The sequence below is a fragment of the Rhincodon typus genome, chromosome 5 (assembly GCF_021869965.1).
Source record: "Rhincodon typus isolate 14 chromosome 5, sRhiTyp1.1, whole genome shotgun sequence".
Lineage (NCBI taxonomy): Eukaryota > Metazoa > Chordata > Chondrichthyes > Orectolobiformes > Rhincodontidae > Rhincodon > Rhincodon typus.
Window position 1 is genome coordinate 103443490 of NC_063336.1, and position 20934 is coordinate 103464423.

The following is a 20934-nucleotide window of genomic DNA, read 5'->3' on the forward strand; positions in this document are numbered from 1 at the left end:
CCACCCTGGGGAAAAGACCTTGCCCATTTACCCTATCCATGGCCCTCATGATTTTATAAACCTCTATTAGGTCACCCCTCAGCCTCCGACACGCCAGGGAAAATAGCTCCAGCCTGTTCAGCCTCTCTCTATAGTTCAAACCCACCAACCCTGCCAACATCCTCATAAATCTTTTCTGAACTCTTTCTAGTTTCACAACATCCGATAGGAGGGAGACCAGAATTGCGCACAATACTCCAAAAGTGGCCAATGTGTGGTTCCCAGCCCCAAGAAATCCAAGCAGCAACTTCTCGTGCACAGAACCATGTTGACTTTCCCTAATCAGTCCTTGCCTTTCCAAATGCATGTAAATCCTGTCCTTCAGAATCCCTCCAACAGCGTACCCACTACTCACATAAGGCTCGCTGGTCTATAGTTCCCTGGATTTTTTTCCTTACCACCTTTCTTAAATAATGGCACCACATTAGCCAACCTCCAGTCTTCCACCTATTAATATTGACTATAGATTTCTTGCTTAATTTTAGCTGTTGGAAAACATGTAACTGTTCTACTGAAGAACTTTCTTTTGCATATTTCGATATCACTGGTACTTTTCCTGTTTTGAGCTTGGCTATTGAGTTTTAAAAGCTAATTGACTTTTGAGATAATTGCAACCAAGCCCAATTTGTTGGCCTTCCTCTCCAAGAGACAGTCATTTGTGTTAGATGTAGCAACTGCTGCTGCTTTATTGTAAAAACCAGTGTGAAATTATAATTTTTCTGATTACAGAGGCAAGAATCCACAAGAAAAATTGGCATATGAAGCCCAGTCTCGAAAATTAAGGAAAGAACTGGCAGATCTGACAAAAGTAGAAAATTCGCTAGATGATTTAATCAAAGATTGCGCTCATCAGTTATACACATTAACAGAAGACAAAGAAAATGCAAGATATCCTTTTAATTCCTAAAGAAGTTAGTTCTGCTAAGAAATTCCTTACTTTGTTTAGATAATGTCAATTTGTAAAAATAAGTTTTATAACTGTGAAGTCTCAAGAAGATGAATTTGATTAAACACAGTTTTCATCTGAAATAATTTGTTTCGGAACCCTTTATGGCTGGAAGCATTCCACTGAGGATTTGCATTCTACAGATACCAAGTTATTTCTCAAAAGAAAGTATCAGGTGCGAAGTGTTTGCTATAACACAGCATGGTGTTTTAGTTGAGACAACAAGGTGTAGAACTGGATGAACACAGCAGGCTAAGCAGCATCAGAGGAACAGGAAAGCTGACGTTTCAGGTCTGGACCCTTCTTCAGAAATAGAGAAAAAGAAGGGGAAGGGGATTCTGAAATAAATAGGGAGAAAGGGGGAGGCAGATAGAAGATGGATAAAGGAGAAGATACGTGGAGAGGAGAAAGGAGGAAAGGTGTCTTAATTGACTGGCTCTGTTTCATAAGAACACTACCTCTAGGTGGTGTACGGAGCATGTAGCCCAGAAACTCCCATCTGGCAGAGCTGCCTCGCTGCCAAGCATCAGGCACAGCTACCTTTCAACCAAAAGTACAGTCTATTGAACCAACCCTCAGGCAATCAGACAAGTAGGGGTAAAATCCTCATTACTGTATACCGTCAGTCTTACCAATTCAAGATCAGACATACTTGCAGTGTGATGTTTGTGCATGTTATATACAGCTGTGCCCTGCGGCAATGCCCTGACCAATAAGAATTTAACTGCCTGTTTGGAGAATTAAGACTGACAGTTAACTGTTCTTCCTGCATCTTCATTGTTGATTATGACCCAACCAATTAGCATCCTCTTCTCATTCTGTATAAAATGGCGTCTTTCTTCAACTTTGTTTCCTGTGTCCTACTTCTAATGAGAAGATTAAAAGCTTCAAATTCAAGTCTCATTTAGCAATAGCTAAGTTCTGTACAACTAAACATTCATTTATATACCTTTTGAAAATGGAACATGGTTATTGGTTTCTTTGGGTAGAGGTATTCAGTGACTGGATTATACTGTACTTCATGGCTCAGGTAAATTTCCACTTTCAAGCCAAGAGGACAATTCTGTATATTAACATTACATCAACCAGTTGAAAAGTAAGATTAGATTAAACACTGCAGCCTGTTTCAGAGTATACGATGTGAGCCTCTGTTTTAACATTTATATATAAAGAAGAAATGAATGGCATTTTCATTTTTTTTCCAAAGTTAAGTGTATGATTAGGCTTCTTTATAATGTACACGGAGCCTCGAAAGAAAACAGTGTCAGTCTGCTAAGAAATAATCTGTTTTTCAGAAAAAAGAGAATTTTGTGGTAGCATCTAGTACATTCTCGTAACTGCTTTGTATTTGCCTGGATATTGGCCAGGTTAAAGCATGCACTGAAGCATAGAATGTGATGTCTACTTAACCAGTCATAAGGCACAGGAGTGACAACCTCTTCAGTTTGTTCCACCATTCAACAAGTTCTTGCCTGCTGCCCCGCTGAGTTCTGATAGCACTGACTCCCTGGTAGCTAGTGAAGAGAAAATATCTGAAAGAGTGAGAATAAAGCATGTGATTTGGATTGCAAGAATATTGAAAGACTTGAGGTGGGACTGGTGAAGGAAAACTGTAGTTAGTGTACCATAGAGAGAATTGCTTTTCCTGATTCTTTCTGTCTCTATTTTCTTATCCTGAGCTTTGATATTTCAGGGCTAAAGTTTCAGATAGCCATAGTTTCTAGAAATATCACCACCAATAGGATATACTTTGTGACTGTTCTTTTATGCAGTATTTTTGTGTTAGCGGGGAAGAAAACCTTAGAGCACTGTTTTTTATCAATAAATGTGTTCCTACCTTGGATGCTAGCAGCTCGTGTTCTGTCCCAGTCAACTTGGGTGACAAGTGCTGCAGGTCATTGATGTAGAATGTAGAGGTTAGCATAATGAAGAAAATGCAGTTGTAGTAACAGAGCTAGTCTTATAATGATGTTTATTGAATGAGATGTGAAACCAGTCAAATTCATTGCTAGATCATGTAACCTTTCACCACAACAGCAAGTTTAAAATCCAGTCCATTTTATTAGGATGAAAGTGTCTGCCTGCTGACAAAAGTTTGGAAAATAAATCTCCAGGGTCTTGATCTAGTTCTTGTTATGGTTGGTCTACAAAGCAAATATTCTGTAATGTGGCATTTTTATGGTAGGTTGCGTGAATGCTGGTGTGTGAAGAAATTAAAAATATTATATAATGCTTTTGGAATGCTTGTAAAGTTGAAGCTAAGACATATTATTGGACAGTGCAGACAGGGCTTCAGTGTGCATCAGACTGTTATACCATATCTGGAAGTATTTACTGACAATACTCCATTCATTGCACAAGCAACAATGCAATATACTTATCCTTCTTTTCATGCAGGAAAGTATATCAAATATGTTTTGAGTCACAACTGGAATTGGGAGAACAGTTGGAAAAGGCAAGCAAAAGCAGAGTGAAGAGAGAGATTTTGAGGGGTGATGAAGCAAGATTGGAAGGTTGTACAGAGAGATCTGACACTGAACTATGTCTTCTCTTGCATCAGCATGATGTTTTCTTTTCCTCACATTAAGACACTGGCCTCTTAATAAAAAGCCAACAGTGATGGAGAATTTTGACTGATGTTGTAACAGGACAAGGGTATATGCCATGTTCCACACTCAGATAGTGGAGCATGTGAGCTGAGTTGTAAGAGTAGAGTTGAGACTTTGAGGCCATTTGTTTATAAGGAACACCTCTCGCCTCAGAGAGCACAATTCTACTGAATGGTTTTGTTTTTAAAAGTGTATGTTTGTGTTTTCTTGGCTTTTTACCCTGTGCATCTAAAATGTTTTCAGAAGCTAGCTAAAGAATAGAACAAGCAAGTGGTATAATTGCATTTAAAGAAAGCTGTGATATTATTAATTCAGTGTTTTGAGATAAACTGGCATTTAGTAATATAATGAATCTGAAAATAAAAACTAAAAATGCTGGAATGTTAATTCTGTTTCTCTCTAAAGATGCTACTAGACCTATGTTCTGCCAGCACTCGCTGTTTTTATTTCAGATTTCCAACACCAAAGTATTCTGTTCATGATGAAATTTCAATTCACCTTCGGTTTTGAGTATGTGGTTTCATGTAGAATTTCAAATAAATCTTGGTATCATATATTGTTAAAGTCCCTAAATTTTCCACATATTGCAATTTGTTTAACTTAACAAAGGAATACATTAGCATATGTAACTTACCAGGACATACACAGCCTGCAAGCCTTCAAGGAACAGATTGTGATTGCAATCAAAGCTCCCCAAGAAACTAAATTGGAGGTACCTATACCTAAAGAGGTAAGTTGCATGTTAACCTTTTCAATTTCTAGTATATCTGTTGGCTTAGTAATATCTAACTAGAGTTCTAAGCTAATTATGCTTGCTTTCTTTTGGTATAAAAACACAAACAGATAATTTTTAATAGTGTTTAGATATTAAGAGATTTAACTTGCTTTATTGAAACGTGAATAGCGTACTATTAAACGGTGTTCAGTATAATTTTTGAAATCATTTTCACTAATTTAAAATCAGGTTGGTCTCAGCTGGTAGACTAAACTCTTATTAAAGTTTTGTTTTGTTTGCTAAGCCAATTTCTAGTTGTATTAATAAAACTACAACAGGTTACCACTCATAGACCAAGATTTTTTTAATACAAGTAGATAAAATTAGATTCCATCAATGATTTAAGGAATGTTTCATATTTGTGACTGTGTAAATTAATTTGACTGGATACTTGAGCAGTAACTTAGGAAAACCAGCACAAATTCAAGTACAATTTAGCTCCAGATTCCTGAACATTCTCAAGGCAGAAATTCTTCATGCCACAATCTCTGTTTCTCTGTGACATTTGCATTTTATTTCCTTTCAGAATTCTAAAAAGGGCTTTTCTATTTGTGTAGGAAACTATCCAGGTTCACATAAAAAGTACTGAAGGGCCAATTGATGTTTTTGTATGTGAGGTGAAAAACCTGGAAGAACCTCTTAAAAAAGGTACAGATGACAAATCCAGCGAAAATAAAGAGATCTCCGCAGCAACGGATTATAAAGAGATCTCTGCAGCTCCAGATTATACAGTGACATTACCACCTGATGAAGGTGAAGATGCTTTATGTGTGACTTATTGGATGCAATGAACAACGTTTAACTTCATATTGCTGCATGTTAAAAATTTGATTGGTAGGATTTTTGGTGATGATAGAAAACTTACTTAAAAATTGCAATGTATATTTCATGAATTTTGACTAAGTTAAATATAGAAGACTAGATGAGAATATAACCTTAGATTTTACTGGTTCGTATATAAGGAATAAGAATTGGCAAAATCTAGCAATACATTTCTCTTTAGTCCTGCAATTTTAAACAACACACAATTCATACCTGTAACTTGTTTCTTCAGGGAGCAATAGGTTGATTCCAATGGGACAGATTTGAACCCAATCACTGTAGATTGTGGTGACACTTTTCTCCCATGCTGTTTACCTCGGTAGCAATTTAATTCGTGTCATAACAAACAGTTTCTTTAAGAAAATGTTGAAAATTTGAATTCTCATTCAGCATGCCAATTGACCTTATTATGATTCAGGAGTTTTGTGTAATGTACCTTCCTTACCCTATGCTGAGCCTCACTAGAATGTAGTGATTTTATTTTGCTATCATACATTTGTACACCTGTTAATAGCTCTTTTGCGTAAGTGATCATGTGTGAATTGAGACAGTATGGGTTGAGCAACCATTTAATTATGTCATCATGGTTGGCATGTTGGATGCTCTCCTTCCTCAACTTTTATTGAAGCAATTCCAGCAAGAGTCAATGAGTAGTGGTTAGGATTTCAAACAGCTCTGAAAATGTAATTGGTTTCCAGTTGAAAATTCTATGCTCAAGTTATTTTGAGTATTTTTTATTTCAAGCCTCGTCCTGAGTATCATATTTTAGGGCAACAACATTAAAATACTTGATCTTCAGTATATTTTCTTTTAACATTAGTTTTTAAACTTGGTGGCTGATTTCCTATATTATCTTCAGTTCTTTTAAAAACTGGATTAGTTAACATTGGTTCCTTTACTTCATCACTCATTGCATTTCCAAGATTAGATACTTAACAGTTTTTAAATAAAACCATTTTAGGGTTTAATTTGATTAGGATCCAATAATATTTATCAAAACCAAATGTAACCACCTGACATCAACCTAAGCACTGGAAATAACAGTACACACAGCTCCATCTACCCTGCAAAATCTTCTTTATTATCGACTGGAGGCTTGTGCCAAATTTGAGACAGCTGTCCACAAACTTGTCAAGTAACAGCCTGCCATAGTAATACTTGCCAAATCTCACCTTTTAAAGGCAATGTCTGACACACTACCATCACTATCCCTGGTATATCCTGTTCCACCAACAAGACAATGTACACAACTGTGATGGCACTGCTAGTGACAATCAGGTGGGAATTGATGTCATCACCATTGATGCTGGCTCCCAGTAAGCCTCATGGCATCAGGTTCAACATGGACAAGGAAATCTCCTACTGATTGCACCTACTGTACCCCTTCCCTCAGCTGATGAATCAGTACTCCACCATGTTGGACACCACTTGGAACAAGCACTGAAGGTGGCAAGAATGTACCCTGGATGATGGATTTGTGTCCATTACCAGAGCTACCGCTGACTGAAATGGACATATCCTAAAGAACTACTTGACTGGGTCTGCTGCAGGTGCTGAGGTGGCCAATGAGACCTACTTAAACTTATCCCCACCAACATATCTGCAGCAGTTCCATCTGTCCATGACACTGTTGGTAGATGTACCCATTACACAGACCTTGTGTAATGAGAAGGGAATCATTGCCAATCTAGCTGTACGAGATGGGGATGAGCGACCATAATATAATAGAATTTTTTTATCAAGATGGAGAGTAAGGTAGTTGATTCGGAGACTAGGTGCTGAATCTTAATAGAGGAAACTATAAAGATATGAGGCATGAGTTGGCCTTTTGGGGAGAGTTATTTAAAGGGATGATGGTGGATATGCAATGGCAAACATGCAAGAAATACATGGAGGAACTGCAACAATTGTTTATTCCTGTCTGGCACAAAAGCAAAATGGGAAAAAGGGCCAATCCATGGCTTACAAAGGAAATTAGAGATGGTATCCAATCCAAGGAAGAAGCATACAAATTGGCTAAGAAAAATAATATGTCTGAGAATTGGGAGCAGTTTAGAACTCAGCAAAGAAGAACCAAGGGATTGATTATGAAAGTAAACTTGCAGGGTACATAAAGACTGACACTAAGAGTTTCTATAGGTACGTGAAGAGAAGTGGATTGGTGAAGACAAATGTAGGTTCCCTACAGACAGAAATGGGGGAAAGTATAATGGCGGACAAAGAAATGGCTGAGCAACTAAATACATACTTTGGTTCTGTACTCACAAAAGAGGACACAAATCAGATACCAGAAATGTTGGAGAATGCAAGATTTAGTGAGAAGGAAGAATTGAGGGAGATCAATATTAGTAGAGAAATGGTGCTGGGAAAATTAACGTGACTGAAGGCGGATAAATCCCCAAGACCTGTTAATCTACATCCCAGAGTATTTAAGGAAGTGGATCTAGAAATAGTGGATGCATTGGTGGTCATCTTTCAGGATTCTATAGACTCTGGAATATCCCTGCAGGTTGGGGGGTAGATAATGTCATTCCAACATTCAAAAAGGGAGGTAGAGAGAAAATAGAGATTTATAGACCAGTAAGCCTAACATCAGTAATGGGGAAAATTCTGAAATCCATTTTCAAGGACTTTATAGCGGAGCATTTATAAAGCAGTGGCAGGATTACTCAGAGTCAGCATGGATTTATGAAGGGGAAATCATGCTTGATAAATCTGTTGGGACTCTATGGAGATGTAAGTAGAGTTGACAAGGGGTAGCCAGTCGGTGTGGTATATTAGGACTTTCAAAAAGCTTTTGACAAAGTCCCACATTAGAGATTATTGTGCAAGATTAAAGCGTATGGGATTGGGGCAAGTATATTGAGATGGATAGAAAACTGGTTTTCAGAGAGGAAATAAAGAGTAGGAATTATTGGGTCCTTTTCATATTGGCAGGCAATAACTAGTGGGGTGCCACAGGGGTCAGTGCTGGGACCCCAGCTATTCACAGTATATATCAATGATTTGGATGAGGGAGCAAAATGTAACATTTTGCAGATGATACCAAGTTGGGTGGTAGGGTGAACTGTGATGAGGATGCAGAGATCCTTCACCATGATTTCAACAGGCTGGGTGAGTGGGCAAATCAATGGCAGATGCGATATCATTTGGATAAATATGAGGTTATTCACTTCGGAAGCAAAAACAAGAAGGCAGATTACCACCTGAATGGCTGTAAATTGGGAGAGGGTGTCCTTGTGCACCAGCTACTGAAGGTTAGTATGCAGGTGCAACAGGCAATAAAGAAGGCAAATGGTACGTTGGCCTTCATTGCAAGAGATTTCGAGTACAGGAGCGGGCATGTGGTGTTGCTGTTATATGGTGAGGCCACACTTAGAATATTGTGTGCAGTTTTGGTCTCCTTGTCTGAGGAACGATGCTCTTGCTCTCAAGAGAGTGCAGCGAAGGTTTACCAGGCTCATTCCAGGGATGGCAGGACTGACATGTGAGGAGCGATTGACTGACTAGGTTAGGATTGTTTTTGGTGGAGTTCGGACAAATGAGGGGTGATCTCATAGAGACTTATAAAATTCTAACAGGACTAGCCAGGGTAGATGTAGGGAGGATATTCCAGATGGTGGGTGTGTCCAGAACCAGGGGTCACAGTCTGAGGATTCAGGGTAGACCATTTAGGACGGAGATGAGGAGACATTTCTTCACCCAAAGAGTGGTGAGCCTGTAGAATTCATTACCACAGGATGTAGTTGATGCCAAAACATTGAATGTATTCAAGAGGCAGCTAGATATAGCACTTGGGGTGAATGGGATCAAAGTTTATGGGGCGAAAGCAGGATTAGGCTATTGAGATAACACAGTGTGGAGCTGCAGGAACACAGCAGGCCAGGCAGCATCGGAGGAACAGGAAAGTTGATGTTTCAGGTCAGGACCCTTCTCAGCCATGATTGTGAAGGATGGCGGAGCAGGCTCGAAGGGCCAAATGGCCGCCTCCTGCTCCTATCTTCTATGTTTCTATGAAATCAAGTCCTGTGTTTGCAGTAATAGCTGTAATGCATGGTACTGACTCTATGCTAAATAGTCAATATCCAGCAACTCAAACACGGCATCAGAGAGATGTTCTGGGCTGTCAGCAATCTGTTATCTCATTCCCATACACATCCCCATTCTACCATTACATCAAAGTAAGGGATCAACTCTGGTTCAATGAAGAATGCAGAGACTATGCCAAGAACAGCACCAGATGTGCCTAAAAATGAAGTGTAAGCCTGGCACAACTGCAATACAGGACTACCTACATGCCAAACAAAATGATCAACATGTGCTAGACAGAGCTAAGGAATCCAACAGCCAACAGTTAGACCTGAACTTTCCAATACTGCTGCATCTAGTCGTGCATGGTAATTGGTAATTAAACAACTGACTATCAAGAGGAGGATGCTTCACAAATATCCCCATTGTTAATGGAGGAGCGAGGTATATCAGTGCAAAAGACAAAGCTGAATCATTTGCAACAAGGTTCAGAAGTGCTGAGTGGATAACCCATCTTTGCCTAGCTCCTAGCATCACATGGCAGTCTTCAGCCAATTTGATTCACTCCATGTGATATCAAGAAATGGCTGAAGGTGCTGGGTCCTGAAAAGGCTATGGGTCCTTGCAGCATAACCCTGAAGATACAGGATCCAGAACCAGATGTCCATTTACCAAATCTGTTCAAGTATAGCTACAATACTGGCATCTCCCTGACAATAAAAAATTGCCCAGATATGTCCTGTGCACAAAAATTAAGACCTATTCAAACCAAACGATTGCTGGCTCATCAATCCAATACTGATCATCAACAAGCTGATGGGTGGTTGTGTCAGCAGCATTACAAGTGAAATTTGCTCAACATTAACCTGCTGACTTGCTCAGCACCCTTGTGTTCCGCCAGGGTCACTCAACTCCTGACCTCATTATAGTCTTGGGCCAAACATGGACAAAAGATCACAACCCCAGAGGTGAATTGATAGTGACTGTCTTTGATATCAGGGCAGCTCTGGATGAGTGTGGCATCAAAGAACCCTAGCAAAACCGGAGTCAATTGCAACTGCACTGTCTGCTGGCTAGAGTCATACCTAACATAAAGGAAGATGGTGTGGTTGTTGGAGGCCACTAACCTTCACTCCATTATCAGGTCAGAAGTAGGGATGTTCACTGATGCTTGTGTAATGTTTGGCACAATTTGCAACCCCTCAGATATTGTAATATCTGCACCTGTATGTAGCAATTAACATTTCATGCTGCATAAATGCCAGGTAATGACATCTGCAACAAGACAATCCAATCATCGCCCCTTGACATTCAATGGCATTACCACTACAGGCTCCCCGTTATCAACACTTGTCTGAGTGAGTGCAGCTCAAACAACATTCAAGCTTGATACCATTCAGGACAAAGCAGTCTGCTTGATTGGCACGTGATCTAGTAGCTCAAACATTCACATCTTCCATCATTGACTGACAGTGACAGCACTGACAATCAATGATGAAAGTTGCCATCTACAAGGTGCACAGCAGCAACTCACCAAGCCTTCTTCAAAAGCACCTTCCAAATCCACAGCTTTTACCTCCAAGATGTTTAAGGGCAATAGATGGGAGGGAGTACCACCATCTGCAGCAGCATCCTATATCTTTGTTCCTTCACTGTCTGATCAAAATCTTAGAACACTCTGACTGCATTGTGGATGTACCTCTACCAAACTGTTGGCAAGAAGGTAGTTCACCACCAATACCTTATGGGCAATAAGTAACACCACATCCTGTGAAATTATTCCAAAAACACTCCTAATGAAAAAGGAGTGACTCTTAGTTTGATAGAGTAAGCAAAGATGGGTTGCTTTTTTATACAGCAAGCCTTTATGTTCTTAGGTGTTGATGCAGCTCTGCACCTGATTGCCAGTAGGGTTGCCAGCCTTGCAACGTTGTCCCACATCCATCAAGAATTAATTTTCAGTCAGCCGAGGACATAAAGAAAAGGAGAAACTAAAGCATTGTGGCTCTTTTTTGTTTTTATCTTTTGTTAATTAGTTTAAACATTTTGAAGTCATTAAAATGACTGGGCAGGGTAGTTATATGTGAGAGATCATGTCATGAAATCTCAGGAATGCCTCTAACTAGAGCTGACAAATCTGATCTGAGGGTTTAGAAAGCAGCGTAAGCAGATGATTTCCTATTTCATTTTTTACCCCTTCACCATAGATTGCCTGCTTATTTTGAGATCTCAAATTTGGATCATAACCAACACATAAGAAACCTGAGCACGTTGTTATTCTGCCTGTTTTTTCTCATTGCTTATTTTGTATTTTTGCAACAAAAATGTGTTGTTTTTTTTTAAATAATTTTGGATGAATAATTTCCCTTGTCCTATTTGATCATAGAATTCTAGAAGACTGTCCTAGACCTGAGAATACATTTACCCTAAAATTCTTGGTGTGGTTCTTGAAACTAGATGTTTTTGACTCATTTGAAAGTGCTGGTGACTGGGCAAAACCAACACTTAAGGGCCGCCCACGAAGAATGGTCACTTGAATGAGATACTGGAGGAATATTGATGTAGTCAATGGCATGAGAGAGAAGTGAAGATTGGAAAACTATCACATTTTAATTTGAATAGGTATCTATATTGAATAATGAATTGGCATTTTTGTACAATTTAATTTTATTCCAGAGCAAAAGCTTGTAGAATGTTGATGTATGTAATTTTGCTGCACTGAAAGTATTGTGTAACATGTTAGAAAGCAGGAGCCTTCAGTGACTAGTGATAACACATCTTGGTTACCACTAGGTCAAAACCCGCTTATGAAACCAAAAGGAAAGGTGTCTTGAGAAGACATGCAGTCGACATGCGTTCACAAATTATGTGAAAACAACTGCAAACCATTTTTTTTATTGTGCATTATCAAGAATTAGTAGTCTGGGTTTGCACAAATCAGAAGTATTAGTAGGGGTTGCAGTTGGCAAATCTGGTGAGGAACAGTTTCAGAAAAATCTGAAATGCCAGAATAACTTGTTTAAATTAGTCTTTTGTAAATATTTTAGATGAAAAATGTGTCATGAAAAATATTAACGAATTTACAATATATCTGTGAACTTGTATAGTTTTGTCATTTGCTCTAAAATATTGTGGGTTAGTTAATTTTATTATTTCAAAAACTGATACCTGGAAAGCTAGATTCTTTTTCATCACAAAATTATGCAGATAGCATTTCTCAATAAAACCTGAAAATTACAAACAATTGTTACGTTGGAATAAAATCCATTTCTCAGTTATTATACAGGCTTAGGTCATCTGTACAATTAAATTATGTCAGTAACACTTTACTCTTTTCCTATACTGAGAATGAAATCATGTGGTTATCTTTACCCTGCACTGAGATATCAATGTAGCTCTATTACAAAATAGAGTCTATCCAACATAGTTTTACCATCTTTATATTTGCAGGCTTTGCTCTAAACCTGTTTTTTACCGAATCAGGCTTTCAAAAACATGAAAGACATAATAAAGTTATCTGAAACTTTTTTTTCTATTCACAGATTATCTGAAAAATTGAATGTAATAAATGGTGCTTCATTTTTTAAATGTTTACCTTGTAGAAAGTCCTCAGTTACTGTCATTGGTTCCCAGAAAAGTCACATGATATGAGCCATGAACACCGTGTTATAAATGGGTTACATCCTTAGGAGAGTGCTTTTTGAATACAATTCCATGCGGATATTCACGCTAATATTTTCAATTTAAAATGTAAACTGTATCCACAATAAATTCATTCAAACGTGAGGACACTAAGAAGAACCTAACTATAAAGTTTGAGTCTGATCAAGTTGTGAAATCTTCTTTCGCTGAGCAGAATGGTTGGTTGATTGGTGGAGGTAGGTTTTACTGGAGGTTAGGTGGGCTATTGGAAGGTGTTTTTGAGAACTTTTTGGAGGGCTGGTAGGATTCCTTTCACTGTCCTTTAAAGGATTCTTTGCAGAGGCTTTTAAATCATTTTTCCGGTGATACATCTGCTTTTGTTTCTTTTTCTTTACCTATAAAGCTCCCTGTATTAATTGATTGCATTGTTAATGTTCCTGTTCACTCTTGAACTATGCACTCAGTCATGATCATCTCCATCAAAGGTGGCCACCATTTTCAAGCTTTTTCAAGGCATCACCAAGTGACCTTCAGCCAAGTGATGACCAAGACCATTGTTCAGGAGGAGCAGTGGTTTATTGGTAAGATCACTTGCTGACTAATAATGGGCAAAAGTAGGATGAAAACCAATTCTTAACGAATACTTGTGTTTCCCTCCATGCAATGGTTATTTGTTGTTTGCATAGCCCTCCACAGTTCTCACTTTTAAAATTACCAGCTGCATTTCTGTCATGTAGCAATGTAAGGCAGTTCTTTGCTGCCCCAAGTCCTGACATACTTAATGCTCATCTGGAACAGCATGTCCTGGAAGACATTCTTTTCCAGAATACTCCAGTCTAATCAATCTTAAACCCTTGCTTAGGAGTGTATCCACCCTCCTCAATGATTTCACTTAATGTTTTAGAGAAGGATTCGGCTGCTGGTGACTTCCCTACTTTTGCGAGTTGGAACATTTTGTATATTTTGCAAAGCACAATAAATAGCATTAATTAGTTCTATGCTTGAATGGTCACCATGATCTTTCACAATACCATCATAGAAACTCCTAGCCATTTCCTGAAAAAAGCACTAAACTAAGAGATGTGATGTTAAGTTTGATGTTCAGTTGATATAGTTCGTATTTCCTTGTGCATTATAATTCTATCCTGAGTATTTCCTAAGGATATTGGTGATTGATGTTAACATGAAATGACGTCGTGTGGGACAATGGTAACCAAGAACATACTGAGCACCTCAACATTGCTACCCACAATATTGGAATATATTTATTTATATACTTCGAATAGGTTGTGTAGTTGATGGGTTAATAACATCCATATTAAGTCATTATGGTTGTTTACTCGAACATTAAATATAACTGTTGAAGGAATGTTTTTATTTAAAGAAACCAAATGGCTATCACATTATCAAGGCAGCACATTGGGACACCAGTCTGCTGTTGCATGGAGTACTGAAATGCCCCTCCACCCATTCCATCTCTACTATCACATTAACCATTTGTGATCTCACTTGCAACTCTGAAATGATGTGCCACATGGAGAGCAGATAAATCACTTGAAAGGGAATGAAAATAGAAAAGTACTTTCCTGAGGTTGAGGCAGGACAACAGTAAAAGCTGTCTGCCTTTAGGTCAATCATTTGTGCCTCAAAGTATTTTTTTGAATATGAGGAAATCAAAACTTATCACTAGATCTCCACTTTTGACAATAAAACACATTGTCAGGTACCTTCCCTTTATTCAAAGCCTTACTTTGTTGACTGAGTAACCTTCCACGTAATGCTCAAACTCAGTTGTTTCTTTAATTGTAGAGTTAAGTCAAGAGATCATGATTGCTTTTGTGTGTGTTACTGAGAAGTTAGCACTGCAGATTTGGCTTTTAAGCTCAATTCCTCAATAAAAGGGCACAAAATGAAGTAGGCTAAGGAATGCCAGGAGTTTCCCAAATGTCAAGTGTAGTAATCATAAAAATGTATAAATTGTATAAACTGTATGCATAATATTTTTTTGAAAAACCATAACTTGGAAGGATGGTCTTAAACCATTGTTAGCTCAGATACAAGCATTTGTTGATACCTTCTACTTGATGTGAGGGCGATAGAATACTTGCCTTGCCTTGGTTTATGCTCAGAAATATCAGAATCTCACACAATGCAAGAAATTATATTATCCTAATTATATCTTTGTATCTTTCTGTATTGTCAAGCAGTTGATCATGCTAAAATTAAGCTGGCTCGCTGATTGTTTAAACTGAGAAAAAGGTGAAGTTGCATAGCTCTACCTCAAAACTTCCTAAGTTGTAACACTACCATTTTTACAAACTGGGATACTTCTTTCCAGATGTTAAATTGTGCTTGTAATAGGCAGAATTGCTGCTCAGATTATAAATAGACATGTAATAGTACTGTGCATTAAATCTCAAGATACAGTTTAGTCAGACATTTTATACCTTGTTTATCGAATGAATTGTAATTATTACCGACTTAATTTATCTGTATGAACTTCCTCATAACTTTGAATTCAACTTGATTGACTTATGGTGCAGCCTGCTATTAGGTTATACAATTGTAATTTAATTTTTTTGAAGTTTGCATTTTTTGGACTGACGTGTTAGTATCAATAATATGTAATTTTTTAAATCATTTCTGAATTGTGTAATAAAATCATTTACTTGGTATCTGCCATTTTTGTGTGGTATGACATTATTTAATGTTTGAGTAACAGCGGTGCTGCAGTTGCAGATGCATCAGGATTGTTGTCTACAGTAAAGTGACATAATTTTTTTTTTACTTGTATGCTTTGGCCAAAGGCAGGGCCTTTGCTCATTGTCTGCTGATACTTCAATCTGAGCTGATTCCTCCATTTGTTTTTTGTCAGTGGGTGTTTGCCATGCCTTCCACACTCTGTCAGGGTAAGGAGACAGATCCTAAACCTATCTCAGCCAGAACAGAAATTAACCCCGTGCTTTTGACTTTAGTTTGAACCGTGTCCTAGCTAATTGGCCCTGAAAAGTGACATGTATGGAATGGAAAAAAATTTTGAAGCATCAGGATGTCAGGATACAAAGCTTAAAGATAGGTGACAGCAAGCATATCCAAGTTTAGGAGGCATTTCACAAGAAAAGTTTGGAGTCTCTGGGTTTCAGAAATTGACTAACTGTATTAACTAGTTGTATGTCCACTTATACTGTTCCATGCAGTTTATAAATTTGGATTGCATTCTTAAAATGCTCACCTGGATATAGATATTTGTATGGTTTACATTTTGAAGCTTGTATAGATTGTTAGAAATAAAGTTAGAAATGATGATTGTCTTATATTTCTAAACTATAGTAGTGTCAAGGTTACTACTGTTTTGTTATTCAAATACAATAAAATCGTTTCTATGTTTTCAAAAAACCACCAAAATGTTTTCACTAAATTACTATATCACTTTTTAATTCAGTTAATTTATTTTTAAAAGGATATGAAGATATTACAGAGGTTGCAGAAACAACTTATTAAAATGTTTCCAGGAATGAGGGACTATGTGGATAGATTGAAGACATTTGCATTGTATTTAGAGTGGAAAGTGTAATGGAGGTTTGATTGAGGAATTTTAAATTTTAAGGATTTGGACAGAGAAGATCAGAAGACATGAACAGGAAAAATTTAGAGGGATATGGGCCAAACGCAGGCAAATGGGACTAGTTTAGTTTAGGAAACTTGGTTGGCATGGATGAGGTGAACCGAAGGGTCTGTTTCCACGCTGTTTAACTGTGACTATGACTCTGTGACTAAATTGTTCCCATCAGCTGAAGGGTGAAGAACTACAGGACAAATTTGAGATGAAATGGTAGAACAACCAACTGTGACATCCGGTAACATGTTTTGTGTGTAGTGTGTCTTTAGGTTCTGTAATGTGTAATGCCTTACAGAATGGTAGAGGAAGATTCAATCACGATTTTCAAAAGGAGTTGGGTAATTGGAGAGAGTAAATTTACAGGGCTATAGAGAAAGGGCTAGGATGCGATTGCTGATTTGCTCTTGCAGAGTCATGGACGCAAGGCCAAGTGGCCTCCCATCATACTGTACCCATTCTATGATTAGATATGATGTTTAAATGAATGTAACTAAATTACATAAACCAACAGATTTAATAATTACAGTTAGGAATAATATACAATACAGCAGTGTTTTCAGAGCCACAAAATTGAATGGAAAATAGTAGAGAAAGAACAATGAGCAGAAATAGAAACTGATTTACCAGAACTCGAGTGACTGCAATTCAATAGCACTTGAATCTCACACTGAAATCACTGAATAAGTAGCTGTCATAATAAAGAGAGGTTTGGATCAGTATTCTGGTTGAATGGGAGCCACAACTGGTGCCTCACAAATCTATCAAAACAGTAGCATCTACCTTTTTTCATCAGGCATGTTATAACATGAGACAGCTGACTTTCTGCTGTGTTGCATTGGCTTTATTCTGATTTGATAATGATTTTCAAGGCCTGTTGTGCTCAGTTATTGTCACCTTTTCTCAACTGTGTTAATGTTGATTATTAAAGTTCATGTAGTCAGAAACTTTCCAAGTCAGTTAGATCTGAGAGCCAGAGAAGATTCTGTTTTGTAATCATCTAATGTCTGCTGAAGTTGTAACTGTTCGTTATTAGTTTCTGGCCCTTCATGTTTCATGGAGAATTTAGTCAGCAATCAAATTTGCATATTAATAATTGAATAATTAAATTAATATCCAAAATGGCATTATGAACGTACTCTTTAAACATTTACAGAATTTGAGTCTTTTCTAATTTTTTCCCGATACTTCTAAAAATGGCAATTCTTGCTGTAGCACAACAGGGCAAGGGCAGAGGAGGATAAAATTCAGTGCTTTGAGAACTTTGCAAAATGGAAGGAAAAGAATATAATAAAAGGCTCATAACACACAATTGTCAGCAGATGGTGCCACATTCCTTGAACTACTGTGTGCAGGAGCTCATGGCAGAGAATCACAGATGATTTGGATGGTGTATTCCCACTGCCAACTCATTACCGCAACTAAAATCAACAGGTTTAACTATGCAAAAATTCTTCACTAGATTCTCCCTTCTAATACATGGTATGCATTTTGTGGCAGGAACAGAGGGCAATGCCCATTATTTGCAAGAATGGAGTGTTGATTTCCTTTCATTTCACCCCAGCTGTTAGCAGTACATCCTGGGATGTGGCAGTTAAAAGCACAGAATTTAGAGTCATACAGCATAGAAACAGACCCTTTGGTCCAACCAGTCTAGGCCAACCATAATCCCAACCTAAATTCATCCAATCTGCCTGTGCTTGGCCCATATCCCTCCAAACATTTCTTATTCATGTACTTATCCAAATGCCTTTTAAATGTTGTAACTTACCTGCATCCACCATTTCCTCTGGAAGTTCATTCCACACACAAGCCACTTTGTGTAAAAAAAAGTTTGCCCTCCATGTCTTTTAAATCTTTCTCCTCTCAGATTTAAAAACATGCAGTTCAGTCTTGAAATCCCCTACCCTAGGGAAAAGGCACCTTCTACTCACTTTACCTATACCTCTCATGATTTTATAAACCTCTGCAAGGTCACCTCTCAACCTCCTATTCTCCAGCCCATCCAGCCTCTCCTTGTAATTCAAACCTTCCATTCCGGGCAACATCCTGGTAAATCTCTTCTGAACCTTTTCCAGCTTGATAATTTCCTTGTTATAACAGGCAACCAGAACTGGACACAGTACTCCAGACGCCTTACCTATGTCCTGTACAAGTTCATCATATTGTCCCAACTCCTTTAATCATAGGTCTGAGCAATGGAGGTAAGTGTGCTAAATTTCTCCTAATGGGGGGAGAGAGTCTTGGATGGGAAACTCCAAACATCTGGACAAGGACTTCATTAGGAACTGTGATCCAGTATGTGGGCAATTCTGCTTTGTTTACAGGATGTCCTTGCCTCTTCTAAAGCCACAATGTCTTTCCTCTTCCAGAATTATCTTGGTTATTGGTAGATTTCCTCTTGACAGTCGAATCCTGCCAGATAATCGGCATGAATATTCTGTTACCTTGAGCCATGAAAATGGAACTGGAATTGCTGGCCTACTGAAATTCACGGGAAAATTCTCCTGCAGCTTTTGATGTCGTTATCCACAGTATCCTCCTCCAATGCCTTTCCTCTGTGTTTGTCAGAATGAGTATAACCACACCTGGTTCCACTGGTATCTGTATAAGCATAGCCAGGGGATCCTTGCTAATGGCTTCTGATTGCCCTCTGTGCTATTAATCCGATGTTCCAAATGGAGGTATCCTTGGTCCCTCCTATTTCACATGTACATCAAACTTCCCATGTACGCTGACAATACCCAGTTCTACTTGACCACCATCTCTTTCAATCTTACCAACTGTGTTATTGGGCAACATGTCTGATGTTTAATCCTGCAGGAAATTTAGTCTACTTACACATTAAGAGGACATGTCATCATCTTCAACACATACTCAAACCCTGCTAACTTGTTATTGTTTCTGTTCCTCTCCCTGGCCACTGTCTCCGGTTGAATTAGGAAGCTTTAAGGACTGAATTAATCCTTTGCTGGACTTCCAAACCCATCATCATCTGCTACTCAAGCCTTCAACTATATCCATATTCAAGTATCTCAATGTATTCCTGGCTAGTTCCCTATCTTCTACCCTACATGAAGTTGAATTCAATCAAATCCTCTACTGTCCATATCCTAAGCCGCACCAAGTCATATACAATCCTCATCCTTGTGTTCACTGATCATGTCGGCTGTTGGACAACCAACATGTCAAATTTAAAATTCCCATTCTTGTAATTAGATTCCTCCCTGGCATCACCCTTCATCACACTATTTTTTTGGCTTTACAACACTCCGAGAACTCCACTTTCCTCCAACTTTGGCCCCTGGCACATCCTCTAATCTCTTTGCCGATTCATGTCAGTACTTCTAACTATCCAGACATCACAAACTCCGGAACCTGCTCCCTGAGGCTTGCTGTCTTCCTTTAAGAGTCATCTTAAAGTCTGCTTTTGACCGGGCTATTGACTATTTTTAGTTCTATCAAGTTTACTCTGATTTCATTCTTGTTATGCACTTTAAGGTGTTTCCTATTTTAAAGCATCATAAAATGCCTTTTGTTATCCACCTTTCACCTGATATCTAGAAAAACCTATAACACATATTCAACAACAGATGGCAATGTGTTCTCATTTGAACAAGATGCACTCCGCATTAACCTTCTCAAATCATACCTTATGACATTCACTGGACAATTCAATGTGTCAAACCCAACTTAAGTGCTTTGGAAGTGCAGTCTCTACTGTGGATAGAGTTGGCTCATCTCATCACCCCACTATTTTACCTCATGCGTCTCTACAATGGGAAACAATATTTCAAATCCTTTATTGTGTATATTACCATCTTTTGGATATCCCTGAATAAAGCTGACAGTACATCCTTAACAATAACTGCAAGTGATCACAATACTTTTTAATGGAAGAAGAGACAAGTGTAATGTAACTTCAGACACCGTCACCCATCCATTCCATACTACCAGGTGATAGTTTGCCTGCAACAAAAACAGAAGTTGCTGGAAAATCTCAGCAGGTCTGGCAGCATCTGTGCAGAAAAAATCAGAGTTAACGTTTTGGGTCCTCAGAACAGATAGTTTGTCTGCCTTTGTTTTATTATGTAGCAGCCCACAACTGCTCAAGGGAAATAAAAATCATTAAGAAGGGAGGCCAGAAATACAGGCACAGCAACTGAAATAAACAGGGCATCAAAATAGGCCAAAAAGCAAAGTATGCTGGGAATGCCTGAGCCAAGACAGACCCAGTCAACAGTTATTCACTCAGAGGATTCACTGCAGAAGTGCATCTGTAGATAGTACACACTGCAGTGACTAAGTGTCATTGATGGAGGGATTGGATGCTTATGGGTATGGATTGCTTTGTACTGGATGGTATCAAGTTCCTTTAGTGTTGATGGAGCTGCACCCATCCAGACAAGTGGGGAGTATTCCATCACATTCCTGACTTGTGCCTTGTAGATGGCAC

At 38.4% G+C, this 20934-nt stretch overlaps 1 protein-coding gene across 1 annotated transcript in view; it reads left to right on the forward strand.

The window, feature by feature from the left end:
• e2f6 (E2F transcription factor 6) overlaps positions 1–20336 on the forward strand; it is a 26719-nt gene extending 6383 nt beyond the window's left edge. The window contains exons 3-6 of the mRNA XM_048597331.1: positions 769–927; positions 4210–4324; positions 4927–5122; positions 18851–20336. Coding sequence (XP_048453288.1) covers positions 769–927; positions 4210–4324; positions 4927–5122; positions 18851–18930 — 550 coding nt within the window. The 3' untranslated portion in view covers positions 18931–20336. The remainder of the gene's footprint in view (positions 1–768; positions 928–4209; positions 4325–4926; positions 5123–18850) is intronic.
• The last annotated feature ends 598 nt before the right edge of the window (positions 20337–20934 follow it).